Genomic DNA, 20167 nt, shown 5'->3' on the forward strand with positions numbered 1-20167 from the left:
AATCAAGGGGTCCTTGAAGAAATGGCTGATTCCAGGACTGAGGTAAAGAAAATGCAAGATAAGTCTAGTACAACTTTGATCCTAGAAGAAAGGGCTCAAAAGATGGTGAGGCATGCTGAAAGCCAGGAATCCAGTTGAAGGAGCTCCCAATGGCCAAATCTGGGACAGTCTCAGAAACAAATAAATCGTGACAGTAATACCTTACAACCAATAGACTAAAACAAATATCCATGAGTCCACAGGGTTATAAACAAATAACTAAATAATAAATAAATGCAGAAGAAGGAACAGAAGAATTACAATAAGTGCAGAAGGAATCATGAAAATAAAAAATCACCATTAGGCAAGCACAACAGTAATAACTTTTGCAAGTAAGTATCATCAATGGATGGTAAGATTCTTGAAAGTATGATGAGAAACAAGGTATTTACAAAGTCTCAAAGTATCTCCCCACAAACACTATCACAAAGGGAAAAAGTAGTAACTTTATTGTGGAGAAACCCAGGAGCCTCCCTCCCCACCTTAGCCGAGTGACCGACACTAACCTCACCTGTAAAAAGGCAGGTAGACATTATGCACCTCCAGACAGGACACGCTGAGAATACGTCCCCTCTGTGCTATTCTAGCCCAGAAAGTATACCCTCCATCTAATCATGAGAAACATCAGACAAGCCCAAATTGAGGGACACTGACAAAACAACTGACCAGTACTCTTCAAAGGCGTCATGAAGGACAAAGACTGAGCAACTGTCCCCGATTAAAGAGACGTGACAGTTAAAGGCAGTGTGGACCCTGGATTGGATCTTGGACCAGAAAAGGGGCATTAATGGGAAACTGGCAATGTTCAAGTTCAGTCTGTAGATAATAAATAGTATTGTATTGGTGTTAATTTCCCAGTTCTGAAGACAACCACAGTTAAGAGAGAGAGCGACATTACCAGAACTGGGTGAAGCATACATGGGAACTCATATATTATAATTTTCCTATCTTTCATCTAGGTTTAAAATTATTTCAAACTAAAAAGTTGTTTTAAAAGAGATACATCAATCAATGCAATGTGTGTGCCTTGTCATTATTTGAAAAACTACGTAAAACAAATTTTAAATGAGACAACTGGGGAGATCTAAAATGAATTAGCTATTTGGTAATATTAAGAGATTATTAATCTTTTTGAAGTGAAAATGGTATTTTTTAAAAAACACACTGAAAAATCATGAAATAATAATATGCCTGGGAATTGCTTAAACTACTTCAGTGTTGAAAAGGAGGGAGTTGGGGAAGGGTGCAGATGAAACGAGGTTAGCTGTGAGTTTCCTGAAGCTGGCTGACAAGTACAGAGAAGTTCATTCTCTCCCCTTTTGTATGTGTGTTTGAAAGTTTCCATAATAAGCACTTTTTTTAAGTAAATGAAAAACCTGGAAGAAATACCAAAATGTGATCATAGATGTGTTTTTTTAAAAAAAAAGGTTATATTTTCTCAATTTAAAAAATATTGTATACTAAGTATAGATTATATTCATAATGGGAGTAAAGTAAACATTTTTAAAGTAACATTTTTAAAAAAGAAACAAACCACTTGAAAATTAAATGTTGTTTTTTTTTTCTTGTACAAACAGATGATAAGATTGCCCTAAACCTCTAATCCAGAACAACCTGGACCAAGAACCTATCATGAGGGCCGGCCGAGTGGCGCAATGGTTAAGAACTCGCTTGGGATGCCAGAAGGCCCCGGTTCGGATCCCACATATGAGGGCCAGTGACACTGCCCTCTACAGCTAAGATGCTGAACGGCAGCTCAACCTGGAGCTGGGCTGCCGTGAGTCGCCGGCGACGGCATAGGCTGCAGTCCCTGTGGCAGTGGGTTGCCATGGGCTACCGTGTGTAGCCAGCAGCCAGCGTGTGTAGCCAGCAGCCAGCGTGAGTGGCCAGCAGCCACAGTGAGCGGCCAGCAGCCACAGTGAGCGGCCGTCCAGAAGCCAGCGACTGATCTGCCTCGCCCGGGAAGAGTGCAATGATGGTGCCAACTTGGGCCAGTGAAGCAACATCCTCCACAACTAGACTGAAGAACAAAACGACAGCAACTTGTCTGTTCCCCTTCCCCCAATTCCCCAACACTGTTCCCAACCCCCCCAATTCCCCAATAAAAAATTAAAAAAAAAAAAAAAAAAGAACCTATCATGAGTTGTGAATGTCAGTAAATAGAAATTCAATTCTTGAGGGAGGAAAGAAGGTTTTTTTTTTTAAATCATACAAATAATACTAAAGCTACATTAACAAAATTCTAAAGTTAAAGAATAAGAACATTCCCCCACAATACAGTCATGCCAACAAATTAAACCAAAAATTAAATCAAACGGTATGTTCCTGTCAGTCCTTGTCCATCTGCCGCCTTAAATTTTATACATTTTTAACTCTGGTTTGGATTTTTCCAATTTCCTTTATTCCATTACACCATAAGCTACGAAGAGCATACACCAATTAAATAACGGTGACACAAAAATAACACTTAATAAACAAAAAGAAAAGTTTAAGGGTATAAAGTCAAAAAAATATTTAAAAAAAAAAAAGTAGGGATGAGAAAGGTGCACAGGCTGCTCCCCCTGAGCTTATTACAACTGGGCTTCTCGCTCCTCTTCCTCTCCCTCCTCTTCCTCTCCTTCCTCTTCCTCCAAGGAAAGGCAAGACGTGGTCGCTGGGTGGCACGCAGTGGAAGAGACTGCATGTTTCTCCATTTTACTTTGTTTCCCCACTGCCTCCCATTGCTTGTTCTTACAGATAACACAGCAAAGAACAGCTCTGCACATAAAACAGGGTTTTTCTAACTTTTGATTCGTATTCTCACCAGCGCTTATATTTTCTTCAATGTTTGCTCATTTCGTTGGTATGAAATGGTTCTTCACAAGAGTGTGAATTTGCATTTCTTTGATTGCCACCATGTTAGCCATATATTTGACTACTGTTTGTATTTCCTCTGGTGTAAACTGTCTGGTTGTTGATAAAAATACTTTCCAGGATGGTTCTAATGAAAAGCTGATCTCTCAAGAATCACCCATGGTGTGCACACACAAACACACACACACACAAACTCATTGTCCCCCCACATCAGAAAAGCCACCAGGACAGAGTCCTTCTGTCTTACGCTGTTAGAGACGAGAATGCACCTCTCAAAACTTTCCTGACTTTTTTGCCTTCCTGACTGTTACTAATCAGACAGAGAACGTGCACCGGTGCTGCTGAGCAGTGAGCAGTGGAGTCAGGACCTGGGAGCTCGCACACTGGGCTCTACCAAAATAAAAGTTACTGTGTGTCAAGTGGCTACTACTGTTCCTGGCACTGTGCGAGGCATGTTCTTATTAAGTCAGGGAATTTCTGCACCTACAAAGGCCTGCACGGCCTCACTCCACCTGGATCCCGCTGTCTTGAGGACTCTTCTCTACCTGCTGCTCTCCCCTCAACCTGTTCTGCTCTGGCAACCCTGGTTTTCTGCTGTTCCTCTTACATACCACGGACACTCCCAGCCCAAGACGTTATGTTTGCTGCTGTCTCTGCCTGGAAAGTTCCTCAAGGCTGTTCCCTCGTTTCCACCAAGTCTGTGCTCAAATGTCACCACCTCTAGCCCAACCACAACCTCGATCTTCATATCCTTCCCTTCATTATTCTTTCTGATAGCATCTTCAAATGTAGTCTTAATTTACGGATTTTGTTTATAATCTCCCCACCAGAATGTAAGCTCCATGGGGGCAGGGATTTTTGTGGATTTTATTTACTGCTGTATCTCCAGCACCTACAATGGTACCTGACACATAGTAGGCACTCGTGGCAAAATAAAGATAGCCATAAATCGTTTGACCTTCTACCCACTGAGAAGTGTGGAGCCTATGTTCTTCCTATGGTTATAATCTGGCCAATGCAATGAGTGCTGTGACCAACAGAATATAGCAGAAGTGACCATGCCAGTTTCTGGAGCCAGGCTTTAAGAAACTGGAAGCTTCCAACTCTTGTCTCTTACAACACTCTCTCGGGGAGCAGAGTCACCATCTAAGGAAGGAGGGCCATGCTGGAAAGGCCACACGCAGGTGCTCCAACTGATAAAGCCAACTGTGCTTAGCTTTCCAGTCATCCCCCAAAAGTCACCAGACATGTGAGTAGAGAGTCGTGAACCCTCTGGACCAGCCCATTCACCAGCTGAAAACCATGAGTGACCTGGAACTACACAGCATAAAATCACCCAGCTGAGCCCTACGAAATCCCTGACCCACAGAAATCATGAGATACAATAAAGTGATTATTGTTTTGAGACACCAAGTTTTGGGGTCATTTGTTATGCAGCAATAGATAACCAGAACAGCACCTAATAAATACCTATTGGATGAATGGATGGACGGACGGATGGATGGGAGGTAGATAGGATTGCCCCCATTTTACAAATGAGGAAACAGGCTCACAAGGTAACTTATATAAGAACACCATCGCTAGGGGATAGCACCTGTCTAATTCTAGGTCTCTGATTCCAAGCCTCTCACTCACTTCCACACTACGACAAGGGTTTGGATTTCTCTCGCCGTGATCCCAACCCACAGCAGTCATCTGACGCTCACTTGTAGAAACCTGTCCCTGAAAAGAACAGGAACTATAAAAATCTGTGTTAAGCCAGTTAGGTACATCTTTAAATTCACAATAAATTTGCCTGCCATTCTAGAAAGATCATGCCGACTTGTTAATTTTAAAATGTTTATGTATTATGCTAAGTAAAAAGTATGCACCATTCATATACACAGTAATTACAGGCTCACTTACATAATTTCCCAGATTTAGCTCTCTTCTTTATACAAACATCTATCAGACCCATATTTTGACATCTGGTTCAAGTTTGTGTGTGTGTGTGTGTGTGGCAATAATTTATTCCAGTCTCCATTTCATTTGCTTATAAAATTTTAATTCAACTATCTAGGTTAAGAACTTCATACGTGTTTTAAGAAAGGCTACTAATGTTTTGTCACATTTCTTGCACATGTCCCCCAATCTAACAGAGTTGACAACATGAAAAGGACCAGCTCCAGAGTCCCACAGAGGACATGTATTACAGTTTTGTCGTTCCTCAAGATTAATGATTCTTAACCTGAGGTCCACTGAATGGGCCCCTGGAAGTCTATGCAAATTTGTGTGTGTACATTTTGAGAGGAAGAGGGTCCTCAGCAAAAAACAGCGTCTCAAGGAAAGTCAGGACACCAAAGAGTATAAAGCATGTTTCTTATTATAAGCATTAGGAATAGAAACTACTATTCACGGAGCACCAGCTAAGAGCCAAGCACGGGATAAGGCATTTTTATATTTCTATCTCTATATCTCAAACATCTCTAACGCTAACGATTGCCTACATGGTAAGTATCACTAGTCCTGTGTTTACTGAAAGGCAACTATGACTCAAAGAGGCTGAGAGATTTCACGAAGCTTTACCAATAAGTTCTAGTGCTGAAATTCAAACCCAAGTCAGTTTGACCCCAAATTCTGTGCTCTTTCCACTCAACTGCACTGTAAGACCAAAGAAATATAAAACCACTCTGTGATATGGCCTTTCCTTGGTCAATAATTCCAATATCTCCAGGTAATGTTAGTTTCTCACGGACTCGGGATTAATGGAATACCCAGCCTGAGACACAGGCCGTCCTGCTAAGGAGTGGGGCAGGACCAAGGATCGTGGACCTCATATGAAGAGAAGGCTTGAAGTAAAAGGACCACTGCAGGGAGCAGGGAATGTGTGCTGAGGTGGCCTTGAGAAGGAGCAGCTGCCATGGCAACTCAAAGACAGCCGACCGGCTCATGTGCTCGGCACCAGTGGAGTTATAATAAATGTTTCAGGGAGGCATGGAGACGGCATGTCTCGCCTGAGCAGAACAATCAGAACTGAAAATTGATCATCTTGGGTGGTTTCCCCCAATCCTCCTTCAATATTCCTGGGCTGTGAAGACACGGAGACCTAGCCTTGAATCCTGGCTCTACTGCTAATAAGCTCAGTGGCTAAAGGTAGATAATTAAAATCTTTATGAGCGCTTCCTTTCCAGTAAATGAGGATAATAGTAACAAGCTCCTAGGGACCTTGGAGGGTTAAATGAGAGAATGCAAGATAGGTGCCCAGCACAGAAGCAGGTACACAGAAATGATGCCGTGTCACCGCCCCTTGTCCCCACACACATCCTTCAGGCTGACCTCTAGTCCCAGGTTTCCTCGTGTGGCCAGAGCACCACCACGCACCCAGCCGCAAGGTTCTTCCCTCTCCCTCACACACACCTTGTCATCCAACAGGTAACCCAGGCCTGAACGTGCAGCACATCCTCCACGCACAGCACATGAGAGATGAGGACTGAGGGTTTGGTGCTCTTACATGGACACGCAAGCCCGCGTCCTGCCCTGCCAACCACCCCTGCCACCCGCAGGGTTCTTAAAGGAGCTGAACAGAAGAAACGATCACAGACTGGGACTCAAAGTACAAGTCTGTGAAAATCTCACACCCAAAGCAGGGCTGTCTGATAAAATTGAGGGTTGTTTTGTTTGTGTTTTTTGAGTGGGGAGGGGAGAGGCAGCTTAAGGGGGGCCATCTGCCCTACAAGGGCCAGGCCGGGCTGGGCCTGCAGCCAGGAAGCAGAGGAATCGGGAACTTGGGTTTTGGCCCTCAGGCACAGTAGCCTGCCCGTTAGCAAGGATGCCCAGTGAATATCTTAAACTCCGATTAACTGCACCAGTCACTCCTCCGCCCTTGAGGAGGTATCCAAAGGAGGAAGGGCAGAAGCTGAAGAACTAGGGGAGAGAAAAGTGTTCCTCCCTGCACACTCAACTCTCCTCTCCCTCATCCCACAGCCACTGCCTTCCTCAGAACTTAGCTCACGTCTGGTCAACCGCAACACCTTCCTGACTGGCATCCCCGTCTCTGGGTTCACCCACCAAAGCACGTGCATGCGCTTTCATCATCACATCTCTGCCCAGAACCCTTTGGTGACGATGAGTTAACTGCAGAGCGAATTTCAGGCTCCCACCAGTAGGCTCTCGCTTGCCTTTTCGCCTTCTGTCACCACCCCCTTCCTTAACACTCTCTCCAGGCCCTGCGCCTGCATCCACCCCGTCACCGCCAACTGGAAAAATAAAATAAAATGCCCCCTATTCTGCCGGAGACAGCATGCTTATCTTGCAAGGCCCAGTCCAAGTGCGATCTCTTCCACTAAGCCCTCCCTGGCTGCTCGGGCCCTCAGCAATCTTCCTCCCACAATTCCACCCGCCATTTTTCTATAAACCTCTATGGCATTTAGGAGCGTGCTGGGTACTTTACATCTAACACTTGGTGCAGCTCTCACAACAACTCTATGAGCGGATATTCTCACAACTCTGTACCATTTTACCAACCAGGAACCTGAAGTTCAAAATGAGAAAGCAACTTGACCGAAGTAAAAGGTGACGAAATCAGGATTCAAAAGCAGGTATGTCTATTTGTGTGTTCTTTTCACAAAACTAGTGGTTTTTCAAACCAAGCTCAGGAAGCCCGAGGGTTAGCAATACCCAAGCGTGGCTGACTATCCGTATCAGCTAACTATTGGGTTGTCGGAAAAGTCATGACGTATTTTTTCTGTTTTTCATTGCAAAAAATGTGTCATGACTTTTCTGGCAACCCAATGCATGTTCCTGGACATTCCTCCAGAAACTCTCTCAGTCGATTTGGGGACAACCATGGAAACTTCTATCTGACTTTAATGCAAGAAGCCACTATCCTAAGAAATCTGCCCATCCCCCTTGGGTACATCTGACTTATTTGCTCCTGAAAAAACAGGGACAAGGGAGACAAGTGTGGAAACCCCTCTGCTGCCCTGGACAAGCTCTGTATGATGACATCGATTGAGTGGCCTCCATTTCTGCCCTAATGGGCGATTTTCCTTTCAGATGTGCAGGTACACTCTGCACGACACTGAACTGAGCGGCGCATTTGCAAATCAGGGCTCCCTTAGAGCAGACTGATGTTTTAAAAAGTACATTATTTAAAAAGTAGAATATCCCTGTAATCTCAGGATCACATTAGAAATGAAAAGCCAGGCCCTCACTTCCTTCTCCAGTCAGCTAGTTTGTTTTATCTCTGGCCAGATGGGGAATGAGAAGGTTCTCATCCATCAAATTTCTCCCTTATCAGGTTTCACTGTGAGAAAGCTTGTCAAAGTACTCAGCAGTTACCGTTAAATATACAAAGGAAACTTCTCCAAAATCTTAATGCGGTATAGGGACTCAGTGACGCACGAAGCCCCAGAATTAGTAGGAGAGAATGGTGCCCAAGCCCCGTTCCGCGGAGCCTCCGGGCTGCTGGGGGCCGTGGCAGAAGCAGGGGCTGATGGGGAGGGGGCAGTACCAGGCCTCCTACCTCCCTTCACCCTAGCAGCTCCACTTTGCCATGTTTCCTCTCCAGAAGCGTTCATTTGAACAATGAATCCATATGCTTAAAGAAAACAAACAAATGGAAACCACTGGAATAAGACAGCCATTGCTAAGGAGAACTGACCAGCGAGTGTGAGGCTGCGAGGACTGCAGGAGTTCTGAGCAAGGAGCTCCGCACAGCTTTCACCAGAAAGCCGGCAAATAACGGACAAGGACTTGGAGCTGTGCAGGGGCCAAGGCCCAATTGCGTCACATAACAGCTGTCAGGCGCCAGGCACGGCCCTGCGCCTCTCTAAAACCCCGCCTGAACGATGCAGCGGAACACACCTGCCTTCTCCTCCAGCCCCACTCACCGTTCCCCCTTGTGCCAGGCTCACCCATGCCCCCCAAGCCTTGGCACAGGCCTTCCCTCTACCAGGAAGGCATCTCCACCTCCCATCTCCTGGGCAAACGGCGACTTACCCTTCAAGTCTCAGCTCAGATCCACCTCCTCTGTGGACCCTCCCTCTCTCCCCTCCCCCGCTTAGCACAGCTCCACTGTCTGTGCTCCCAGAGCATGTGGTCCATCCCTCTATCAGCACTTATCGTGCTATATTTTAATTAGCTCTTTGCCTGCACTTCTATTATATTTCTCTACTAGATTCCTTCAGAGACTGTGTCTGATCTGATTCAGTCCTGTCCTCCCAGTGCCCAGGACAGAGCCTGGCACAGAACTAATAAAGTAAGAACCAGAGATAAGGGAAAACCTTTCTGTTTATGCCCCAGGGAGACCAGAGCATTTCCATATGAAAAGTGATGGGAACAGCCTTGATAACCAACTTCCCCCAGCAGCCCCACACAGAGGCCACGGAGATACTCCAGGGTCTGTCACTCTGAAAGGGCTGTGACTCCCTTCCTAGAGGGGCAAATCAGAAAGGAACACACAAGCACTTTCTTCAGAAGAAAGGTGAGTGCTGCTCAGGGAAGAAATTTACAGCTTTGTTGACCTGACTAGGAAAAGAGCAGACCGCGTTTACTAGTCAAAGTGTCCGCTGGAGTCCAGAGGGCAGCAGTGGTCCTGAATGACACCTCGCCACACAGTGAAAATGGAAAAAGAGGAATGAAGAGAAGGGTTCCAATCGTTGAGCATCCGCCTCTGCGTGCCAGGATCCACAGCGGGCATTTCCCCTGCATTCCATTTTATTATTCATGTGTTTAATCCTAAAGTAGATATCCTCAACCCCATCTTAGGGGAGAAAACATTAGTCTGAAGAGGTCACGTAACTGACTTAGAGGCTTAGAGTTAATCACCTGCTGAAGCTGAGCTTCTCACCCCAGTGCAGCGCTGTTTTCCACCATTCCAAGGACAGCTACTAAAATTGCTGTCTCTAGCTCCCGAGGTGGCGGCGTCATCACCATCATCAAAACAGCTACTATTTATTGATCATGTATGATGTGCCAGGAATTATGCTAAGTGAAAGGCCCTCTCTCCCATAACCCCTACCACTGACCTCTGTTTTCCTGACAAGATGGACACAACTGCAGAGGCGACGTCACTGACTGGCAGTCCCAATAGGTGGTAAGTGATGGAGCCATGACTCAAATCCAGGTTGACCCCAAAGTCTCTGCGTTCAGTCTCTTTTACGGGAAACTGGAATTCGCAAAGACAGAACTTCTTCCAATATCGACATTTAAACTTCATATTACTTTACAAGGATACCCACTCAAAAATCTTTATACCTGATTAAAACAAACAAGAAAGGTAGAGAGCTTTGACGCTGGGTCAAAACCACGCTGCCTCAGGTCTGTGGACTGAGCCCGAAGCGGCCAGCCTACAGACACTTCCCAAACGCCATGATTACGGTTCACCAGGAAATGTTCTGAATGCTGTCACCGCCTCATTTGGAGCTATCCATCAACAAGCACATGTGAGAACTGGAGGGGTTCAGGCTGAACTACTCTGAAATTAAACCCGCTCCTGTTGAAGCACACGGGATTAGCCAGCTGGGTGACGGGTACACCTTTAATTAGATTTTTGGGCTTTCGCCAGCAAATGCATCCCCACAGAGCTCAGTGCCCAGGTACCGAAGCACACGCTTGTCAGTGTAGTGGATGACACGTCTCGTAACAGATGAGAGCATTTATGAGGCCGTCTGGGGAATAGGGCTAAACCAATGTCTAATACACGTTGCTTATACAGGCAGAAAAAGACTACGACTTGCTCCGCTCCCCCACCCACCCTGGGCAGCACACAGAATACCTGAACCAGAAATAGCACATCTGAAATAAAGATTTAGCGCTTTCTATCCCCTTCATCAAACACACGCGCGCGCACGCGCACGCTCAAAGGACAGCCTTCCGTCTCTCTGGAGCCACACCATGGATCAAAGTCTGAGATGTGAGGGAAAGGATGTGAGAATTCATGCAGCATTCCTGTCACAGGCCACAGAAGCTAGGACACTTTAAACATCTCAGTGAGGACGCTGACTTGGGAATACTGGGGGTGGGGAGGGTTTGTTTGTTTTTTGTTGAAGGGACATGGGTCCCTCTGGTGGCAAGGAGGTATAATACAATGAAGGGGATCTATCTGAGAGAATCTCACTTTTTGAACTTGCTCATTGTAAAAAGACCTCCAAAGTAAAGAAACAAACTTGTATTCACCAATGCCTACCAACAGCGCCTGCACCACTGCAGGCACTCAATAAATGTCCCTTTGGATAAACAAATGAATAAACTGCAAATCACAACACATGCTGAGTCAACTGGCACTAGAGCACTTCCATCACAGGCAATTAAAACATGAGAACTGACCCTCATGGCCGGATTGCTCAGCGTTCAGGCACCATCAGGCACAGTGAATTCACACGCCTCTAACCAAGCTGCATTTCAGACAGGCATCGTCTCCCTCCGAAATGCTTAAGAGCAGACACGATGAGATTGCCATAAATGTTTCTGGCACGACCAAAGGATGGTTTGGTCACATCCAAAACAGGACTGCTTGGCTCACCATCAGAAGGAATTCAGGGAACGCTCTAAAATCCAGTACTGCTTGACTGGGGGCCACTGCAAAGGCTTTGAGTCAGGGCTCATTTATAAACAGGGCTTTGAGTCAGGGCTCGACTATGAACAGGGCTACAGCAGTTCCCACTGATTTTGTAATTGTCCAAGAAACAAGAATAATGAGAAACAGCCAGACGCAGTCCCAGGCACTGAAAACCTTAATGCTTACAAGCTTACCAACCTGGATGACATTGATCTGGCCCCGTGCAGAATTGCTTTTATTGAATGGGGTATTGTCAAAGACTGCATCCACTGCTCAGAGAACTCTTTATAAAATCCCCCAGAGGCAATCCTTCCCTCAGGCCTGAGTGCTGGCAAGAGCTGTCCTTTTTATCTCACCATGTTCATCTTACAGACACTGGAGACCTCGTAACTGAATTTCCCTTTCTACTTTTAGCTGCCAGGACCTACCAGCTGCACTTTAAGTCCCCTTTTCAGTACTGTGACGAGAACCCAATGTGCACGGCTACTTACTCACTGGTTCCATTCCACCAGTCACCCTCACTTCTCCTTGACCCTAGGGCCTTTATCTTTGTTTTGAATCTCATTTAATTTTATGACTACCCATAAACCTCTAAAAATGTTTTTGAAACACCAAGAGGAATAAATGACCATTTTTAAAGCTTCAAATAACCAGAATACTTAAAGTTGGGTGTTCTTGCTTTGTTTCTCCAAAAACAACAATCACTCTCACATGTCTGTACAAAATCCCCCCTCCCCTAAAGGTGCCTATTGGGTCACCTTTAACTCAAACTTCAGAGCCAGTTCAAAAGTTGCTTTCTGCAGAGGCCTGCCCTGAGCCTGCAAGACACTTCCTTCCTCTGTGCTCCGGGGAGGGGCGGCTTTGTTTATGTCTGTTATGGGACTGTCCCTGTGCCGTGCTTGCCTCGTGCCTCGTGCCTCGTGAAGGGCCCACACAGTGTTCAATGCTGTTGAATATGCGAATGAATCCTCTCCTTTCCCAGGGCAGAAACACAGGCCACTAAAAGGTCTGGTTTTCTGTTTGTTTGGATCTAAAAGCAACAGTGGAGCAGCTGCTGAGAGGCAGGCTCTAGTGACTAAGAGCCCAGCTAACAGAACAGACAGCAAGGCCAGTCAGTAGCCACGCCCCACCTCTGCGTGCACCCCAGCACCACAAGGCAAAATCACCACCCCGTCATGTCTCCCAGACTCTGAACAATGACCCCGAGATCTGGTGTAAGACGTTCATAGGAAATGCACACCACCAAACTCTTAGGATATAACTGGAAGTTACACAGAGGTACCACCGTGATGCAATCCAGATGCGAAAACAAAGAAACCACTTCATCTTGTCAGAAACATAGGACCTGATGTAGAAAAGTAGTCAGGATGAGCTGCTGGGAAGCTTAGCCACAGGCAAGCTCACCTGAGGGAAGCATTTACTGCACAGCTGTGGTTTTGGTCCGCCCGATGCCCTGACACAAAATAGTGCTTTCACTGGGTAACGGCCCATCCCCTCCAAATGCGCGGTTCTAGACGAAGCTGACAATGATGGTTGGGCACGTGACCCACGTTGGGCCTCTCGGAACCTCACCCCTCTGGCCATCCTGATAGGCAGACAGTGGGGTGGGGAGGTGTGAGTTCCCCTCTCCCTTCGGTAATAAACTGGGAAGACAGGATCCCAGCAGGGCTGGCAGTGACGGGCCCAACTCCTTGGAACTGGAGTGAGTGGGTGCAGGAAAAAGAAGCCAGCTCTGAGAATGGCAGAGACTCGGTCCTGGCCATTGCCACACACCCGTCCTCCTGGCAGAGTTTAGTCACACAAGGCAATAAATGTCACTTTTTGCCTAAGACTACATCTTTTTATCAATAGCAGCCCAAAATTATTTCAGCAACACCAGGGTTTACCTGAACAAGTGAAATTATGAGACCGACAACGTCTGACAATAGAGGAATAGGTAAATAATTATAGCATATCCACTTGATAGAGTTATCTAGCTATTTATTATCAAGAAGAAGTTATAATGTAAAAAAATCATATATTTTATATATAGACATACGTGTGTGTGTGTGTGTGTGTGTGTGTGTGTGTGTGTGTGTATTCTCCTCATTCAAATTCTATTGAAGGTATATTTTTACGATGACAGTGAAGGAGAACAGGGACAAGCTATTTTAGCCTTAAGAAAAAAAAAAAACTGTTATCTAACAAGTTTTGTTCACCTAAAAAACTGTGAAGGCTGAAAGAGCTAACTATGAAAACTGCACCTCTATAAAAGAACCCTCTGGCCAGTCTTGTCTTTACCTCAATCATAAAGGCACTACTCAAATCTTACTCTTCTCATCCAATTCAAGTATCACCTCCTCCTAGGAGGCTTCCTTGACTACTCCTTCCCACAGGGGTCTTTTGCACTGTCTATATAAGCTACATTAATTAGCTCTGGATTGTAAACTGTTTTGCATCTTATCATGTATAACATTTTGAACTCCCGCAGGAAAATGAACCTTTCAGAGGCCATGCCTTGTATTTCCATCAGCATCTAAACCAGGTATATTGGGTGTTCAATAACATTGAATGAGTACAAGGAACGTCTCTTTTAACAACACGCAATAAACTGGTACACTCTAATATTGCTGGTGGCAACATAAACTGGACCAGCCTTTTAGACCAATAATTGGGCAGCATAATTAACTAGTTTAAAATATTTGCAGTATTTGACCCAGTAATCTCACGTCTCATAATCTATCTAGGGATTTCAAGAAAAAAACACCTGTATGCCTAAAGATGTTCGTTATAGCATTATTTACACAGTAGAAATGTCCAACAGAGGAGGTAAAGTAAATCATATGAAATCTATTCAGAGAAGAGTATGCATCATTTAACATAATCACTCTGGAGTCTACACAACATGGCAAGATGCCCACGACAGTGGCAGTGACCTGGGGAAATGCCCACGACAGAGGAAGTGATCTGGGGAGATGCCCACGACACAGGAAGTGATCCAAGAACACAGACAGTATTTAGCCTCTGATTAGATTGGGGGCCCAGCTGCAGCAGGACTGAAGGGTGATACTGAAAAATAAAGTTACGTTATTTGAGTGGTGAAATTATAGGTGACAACTGCTTACTCTTCTAAATTTCCATTATTGCTCTCTTATAGTCATTAAAGATTTTGTTAAACTATATAAACACTGTATTTCAATTCTCTGTTCAGCCTTAGCATTAGGATTTCAAACTATGGATCTTGGCATCCTGGCCAACAGCAGCCACCAGAGAGCTAACCTCTGGTCCTTGTGGGCTCTTTTTTGAGCTCTGTACTCTAATGATTCTGCCTGCCCCAGATTCCCATGCAAGTAATTCAGTGACCCTGAGTGTCGATGACCTGAGTGTCAATGATCCTGAGTGTCAATGACCCTTAGTGTTAATGACCCCTGAGTATCAATAATCACTCAAAATCAGACCTGATCCTACCTGACTGCACCAATGCTTATGTACTCGTGACTCTCAGGATGCTGGATACTTAATTTAAATGTAATACAAATTTTAAAAGATAAACTATTTTTTGCCTGCCCAGCTCAGAGAGAATTTTTTTAATGCTAACACCCAATGCTGAATAGTATTAAAAAAAAAAATCACTCATCTAGGGAAACACAGTATAATCTTCCTGGAGAACAATTTGAGTATATCTATAAAACAATCTTAAAATATTCACATTCTTTGACCCAGTAATTATACCTCTATCAGGGAAAAAAAAGACAAAAAACCAGTGGATAAATATTTATCTATAAGGATGTTTGCTACAGCATTTGTTATGAGGCAAAAAGAAAAAAAGTGTAATAACCTAAATGTCCTACAATAACAACTAGTTAAATAAATTGTAGCGCATCCAAGTGATGAAATATTGTGCTTGCACAAAAAGACATGTTTTTGAAGAACATTCATAACACGGCAACACAACAAAGAGAGAACACTGAATAAAAAAACAGGATACAAAACTGCATTTTCAGCTTGATACCAATAATGCCTGTGGGGGCAGTGGAGAGAAAGAAAGAGAGAGAGAATAAAAGGACAGAAACATCCGCTAGTTAAGACTGGCCATTTCCAGGTGATCAGATGGTATGTGAAATATGTTCTCCTTTATATTTTTCGGATTTCCTAAGTTTTCTACAATGAACTCACTAAAGCCAGAAACAGCCCCAGCCCCACTGCATGGCCCACTATTTCAGAAACCAACAGTGTGCTCACAGGGATGGTGCCGTCTCCTCTGCTCTGTTCCCGGCGGGCTGCCTCTAGGTCCTTCTCCAGTCTCTCCTTCTCCTGCTGCAAGTCACTCAGCTCCTGGGTGACCTTCTTCATGTCTCTACGCAGGCTGTGGTTCTCTGCACTCTTGGTGAGGTTTTCTGAGTGCAGCTCAGCCAAAAGGGCTGCCTTTTCCAGCAGAGCGGCCTCATAATCTTCAGACTCCTAGAAGAGGACAGAGACAGGAGGGATAGTGGACTTTCATGGCTCCTTAAACAAACCAAGAAACCTGTGCTCCTTTTTTACCTGGGAGGTGGGAGGAGATTAACATGAACAACATTCAGGACCCAAAGCACAAATACAATGAAGATTCTGAAATACCTCAGGACAATGTTTATGTTATGATGTTGATGTTAAGGGGTGTTGGGGAGGCTACAATTGTGCAAAGAAATCGATATTTTTTTAAGACTAGAAGGAAAAGCACAGAATGTTATCAGTAACAGTCTTTCGTGGGGTGGGAATATAATTGACTTTTTTCCTTCACTTCTCTGTATTTTCAAATGCTCTAAGGTTAGTGAACATGTAATTTATATTAGGTGTTTGTTTGTTTTTTAATTATTTTAACATGGCAGAATAAAGAGCTTCATTTGAAAAGCAGAGATGGATTCAAACACTGGCTATGTTCACCTACATTAGAAAGACTCAAAGTCAGGGTCATCTAGAGAAAAGGAAGTGGTCGGCCTGGTAATCCGATGGCCACCTCAAGAGGCTATAAACCCTGCTGAGTCTGACAGGTAAATGTGTCAAGTATATCTTTATTTCAATAACACAGTTCACTAGAGGAAACACTATGTGATTATCAAGCTTATGAAAAGATGTTATAACTCACCAATAATAAAAAAGAGCAAATTAAAACAAGCATTTTAGGATTGTTTTCATGCAACTATTCAGTGCTGGCGAGCTTATTGTGAAATGGCACAACTGATTCTCGCTTTTCAAGAACTAGAATCATCTAGAAGCCAGGAAACATGCTGGCAGGAATGTAAATTGATATAACTCCTGGTGGACAGATTCTATATATGTGAAGTATGTGTGTATTATATAAACATGTTCACACTCATCCAATAATTCCATTCCTAGGATTCAATATCAGGGGAAGAATTCAAAATATGCGGGCGGGGGGGGGGGGGNGGGGGGGGGGGGGGGGGGCGCAGGGGGGAACCCTGTACACAAAGTCATTCATCACAGAATTAGTTAGAACAGTAAAAAGTGAGAAACAACATACATGTGCAAGAATATGAAAATGGAGAAGAAAAATAATGATAAAGCTACACAAAGAAATCTTAAAACTATTTACAAAGAGTTGATAACATGGGAATATTTCTAAGTCACAAAGTTACATGAAAAAAACAAAAACCAAATTGTCAATGATCTAAAAAATAAAATTCACGCATAGAAGAAAGCCTAGGAGGAAAAATATCAAAATGTTAATAGTAGTTAGGTGGTTTCCTCGTTTCCCTTTTGTTCCTTCTTTCTAGTCTTCTGGGGGGGGGGGGGAAGTTTGAAGCATATATACTATCTACAATCAGAAGAAAATAATACTTATATTTTTAAAATCTGTTCTTTCAGTGACACTGAGTTCAAGGTTAAAAATTCAAAAGGAGCTCTTGAGCTGTCAAGGTCACGACTCAGACTGTGGAGCAAAGGGACTGACTCCAACTCATTGACCTTTCCAGGAAATCCATCTTCGCCACCACCAATAGGCATGTCTTAGTTGTTCAGGAGAGGGGGCTACAGCCTAGTTCATCTGGAGGTGGAGGGGCGCTGCGTTCCTGAGCCCCCTACAGCCCAACCATCTGGTCCCACGTTTCCCCAGCTGCTATTTAAGACACAGCAACAGACACCGAGGGAGAACGCGATTCAAGTTTCATAGTAGGTTTTATAGAAGCTTCCTTTAAATTAGTTTCCCTTAAAGTTAAAATAAATAAAAACGAGTGGAAAACCTAGATCATAAGTCAAAAAAAAAAAAAAGTATCTGGGGCAGTGCTTATGTAAATAAACTCAAAAAATAAAAGAAAATAAACAATGACTGGGAAAATGGTCATCTTGAGCAATTTTCAGTTACCTTTTATTAAGCACTGATTATACGAGGTGTGATCAAACAATACGGTGAATGTTTAAGAGAAATTATTATAGTAAAAGACAGATTGCCATTAATCCCCCTCAAAATACACCCCCTCGCTTTGAACACACTTATCCCATCGTTCTTGCCACTTTCTGAAGCATTTATAGGAGTCCTCTTGCAAGAGTGTCTTTAGTTGCGTTGTCGTGGCTACCACGATGTCCTGAAGCATTTTGACTCTGGGGAAGAGACAGAAGTCACACAGTGCCAGATCCGGTGAATTAAGGTGGATGAGGACACACCGTAATGTTTTTGACAGAAATTGCTGTATACCAGAAGTGATGTGTGACACAGAGCGTTGTCATGATGGAGGCTGAAGTAGAGACACTCACAAAAGAGGACTTCCAGAACTGCTTCAGAAAGTGGCAAAAACGATGGGATAAGTGTATTCAAAGCGAGGGGGAGTATTTTCAGGGAGATTAATGGCAATGTGTCTTTTACTGTAATAATTTTTTTTATTTAAACATTTACGGTATTTGTTGATGACACCAATTTTTTTTTCAAGCAATGAGAAATATGAATGGCTTTCCTAATACTTCAGCTTTTAAAGCTTGTTATTTTCTAAGCAAGGGAAAAAAAACAAAAAACTCAGTGAAAAACTATCATCTCAGCTCCATTTCATCGACCACTGTCAGCAAGGTAGGGAGAGGCAAGCCTGAGATTCCAGGACAGGGATTTTCCTACGCTTCTAGTGTACCAGCATTTAAACCAAATCACTTCCATTATTCTTACTGTGACCCAAAGTTTTGCAAAAGGCATGGGAGATGGATCTTAGGACTCAAACAGTCTCAAATTAGATTTGACTTCTAACTCCTACTTTACAGCTAAAAACAACACGGGTGGCGGTGTGTGTGTGTGTGTGGGGGGACTTGAGGCAATCTGGACTCACTCAGGTGATGGGCTTTACTAAGTTATTAGTATAATAACAGGTACACACTGTACAGGGGAAATGGAAACATGAGAAGAAAACGTTAGACTAATTAAAAACAACTACAATTAGCAAGAGAGGAAGAAAGTGATGACCAGCAGGAGTCCCTGCAGGACAACATGGAGGAAAAAAAGAGAAAAGGCAGGTCAAGTCATCAAGGCCTGAACAGACACCTGACAGGGACAGGTGGGGCTGAAGCAGCCAAGGAGGGGAGCTGTGGGATGAGAGGTGGAAACACAGGCTTGGGAGAGCGCCTGGCTCTGGGGTCAAACCCTAGTCTATCTCTTACCACCTGTGTGACCTGAGCAAGCTCCTTGAATCCCGGACCCTGGACTTCCTGAGCAGCACGAGGATGTTCATAATACAATAGCGCCTACTTCATGGAGCTGTGGTGCAGATTCACTGAGCGAATCCATGGAGCACATTCAGCACAGGGCTTGGCACACCGTATACGTTCAGTAAATGCCAGCTGTTACTATGAGCGATTCCTGCATTAATCCTGGCCCTGCCGCTTGCTAGCTGTGTGACAGTAAACAAGCTGCATACCCTCGCTGAGCTTCAAAAAACGCCCAAATGCAAGGGGGATAAGTGCCTTCCCCCCAGGGTTGTGACAATTACATAAGATAATCCACACATCTTGCTTGTCTACTGCTGGCACTGAGGGGCAGTTGTCATCATTATCAATAGTGTTATCATTATCGTAGCGATAAGGGGGCTGGAGAAACACCCGGAGCTGCTAGAGAATGTCCTCTGGACTAGCCCGAGCTGGCTCTATTACTAAAGACCACACAGTTTGTTTCCTTTGGTCCCTTTTAGCTGCGAAGTCCTGACCCCCCCAGGCATGTGGAGCAAAAAGACAGCAACTTCCGCCAAAGTGCACACCTACCTGGGTCTTCTGGCGGGCCTCTCTGGCTTTCGCAAAGGCAGCATTGAGCTCTTTGATTTCAGAGTGAAGTTCTTCAACCTGGGTAAAAAAAAAAAAAGGACTGGCAGCCAAGTATGCAGCTGGGCTCCTCCCACCTCTGCACAGCCCAAACGGTGTTCCTGCTAAACTGAGCAGTGCTTGTAATCAAGGGTTTTGTAGTCAGAAAAAGCCCCAAGTCAGAAAAGTGGGATTTCTAGTTTGGCTATTTACTAGCTGGATGGCTTCAGGTACAGAACTTACTGAATCTCTTTGAGACTCCATTCCCTCAACTATAAAATGAGGGTACCACCCTTAAATGTTTTTTACAACAAAGGAAACCATCAACAAAACAAAAAGGAAGCCTACTGAACGGGAGAAGATATCTGTCAATGATATATCTGATAAGGGGTTAATATCCAAAATTTACAAAACGCTCATGCAACTCAACACCAAAAAAACAAACAACCCAATTAAAAAATGGGCAGAGGATATGAAGAGACATTTCTC

At 44.2% G+C, this 20167-nt stretch overlaps 1 protein-coding gene across 4 annotated transcripts in view; it reads right to left on the reverse strand.

Annotated features, from left to right (window-relative positions):
* CDK5RAP2 (CDK5 regulatory subunit associated protein 2) overlaps positions 1–20167 on the reverse strand; it is a 171719-nt gene that overhangs the window by 103157 nt on the left and 48395 nt on the right. For all 4 annotated transcript variants that reach the window (XM_019648259.1, XM_019648261.1, XM_019648260.1 and 1 more), the window contains exons 11-12: positions 19643–19720; positions 15653–15871 (exon numbers count right to left, since the gene is read on the reverse strand). In XM_019648259.1, the coding sequence (XP_019503804.1) occupies positions 15653–15871; positions 19643–19720 (297 nt within the window). The remainder of the gene's footprint in view (positions 1–15652; positions 15872–19642; positions 19721–20167) is intronic.

Source organism: Hipposideros armiger, unplaced genomic scaffold, assembly GCF_001890085.2.
Source record: "Hipposideros armiger isolate ML-2016 unplaced genomic scaffold, ASM189008v1 scaffold_123, whole genome shotgun sequence".
In the NCBI taxonomy this organism is placed as follows: Eukaryota; Metazoa; Chordata; class Mammalia; order Chiroptera; family Hipposideridae; genus Hipposideros; species Hipposideros armiger.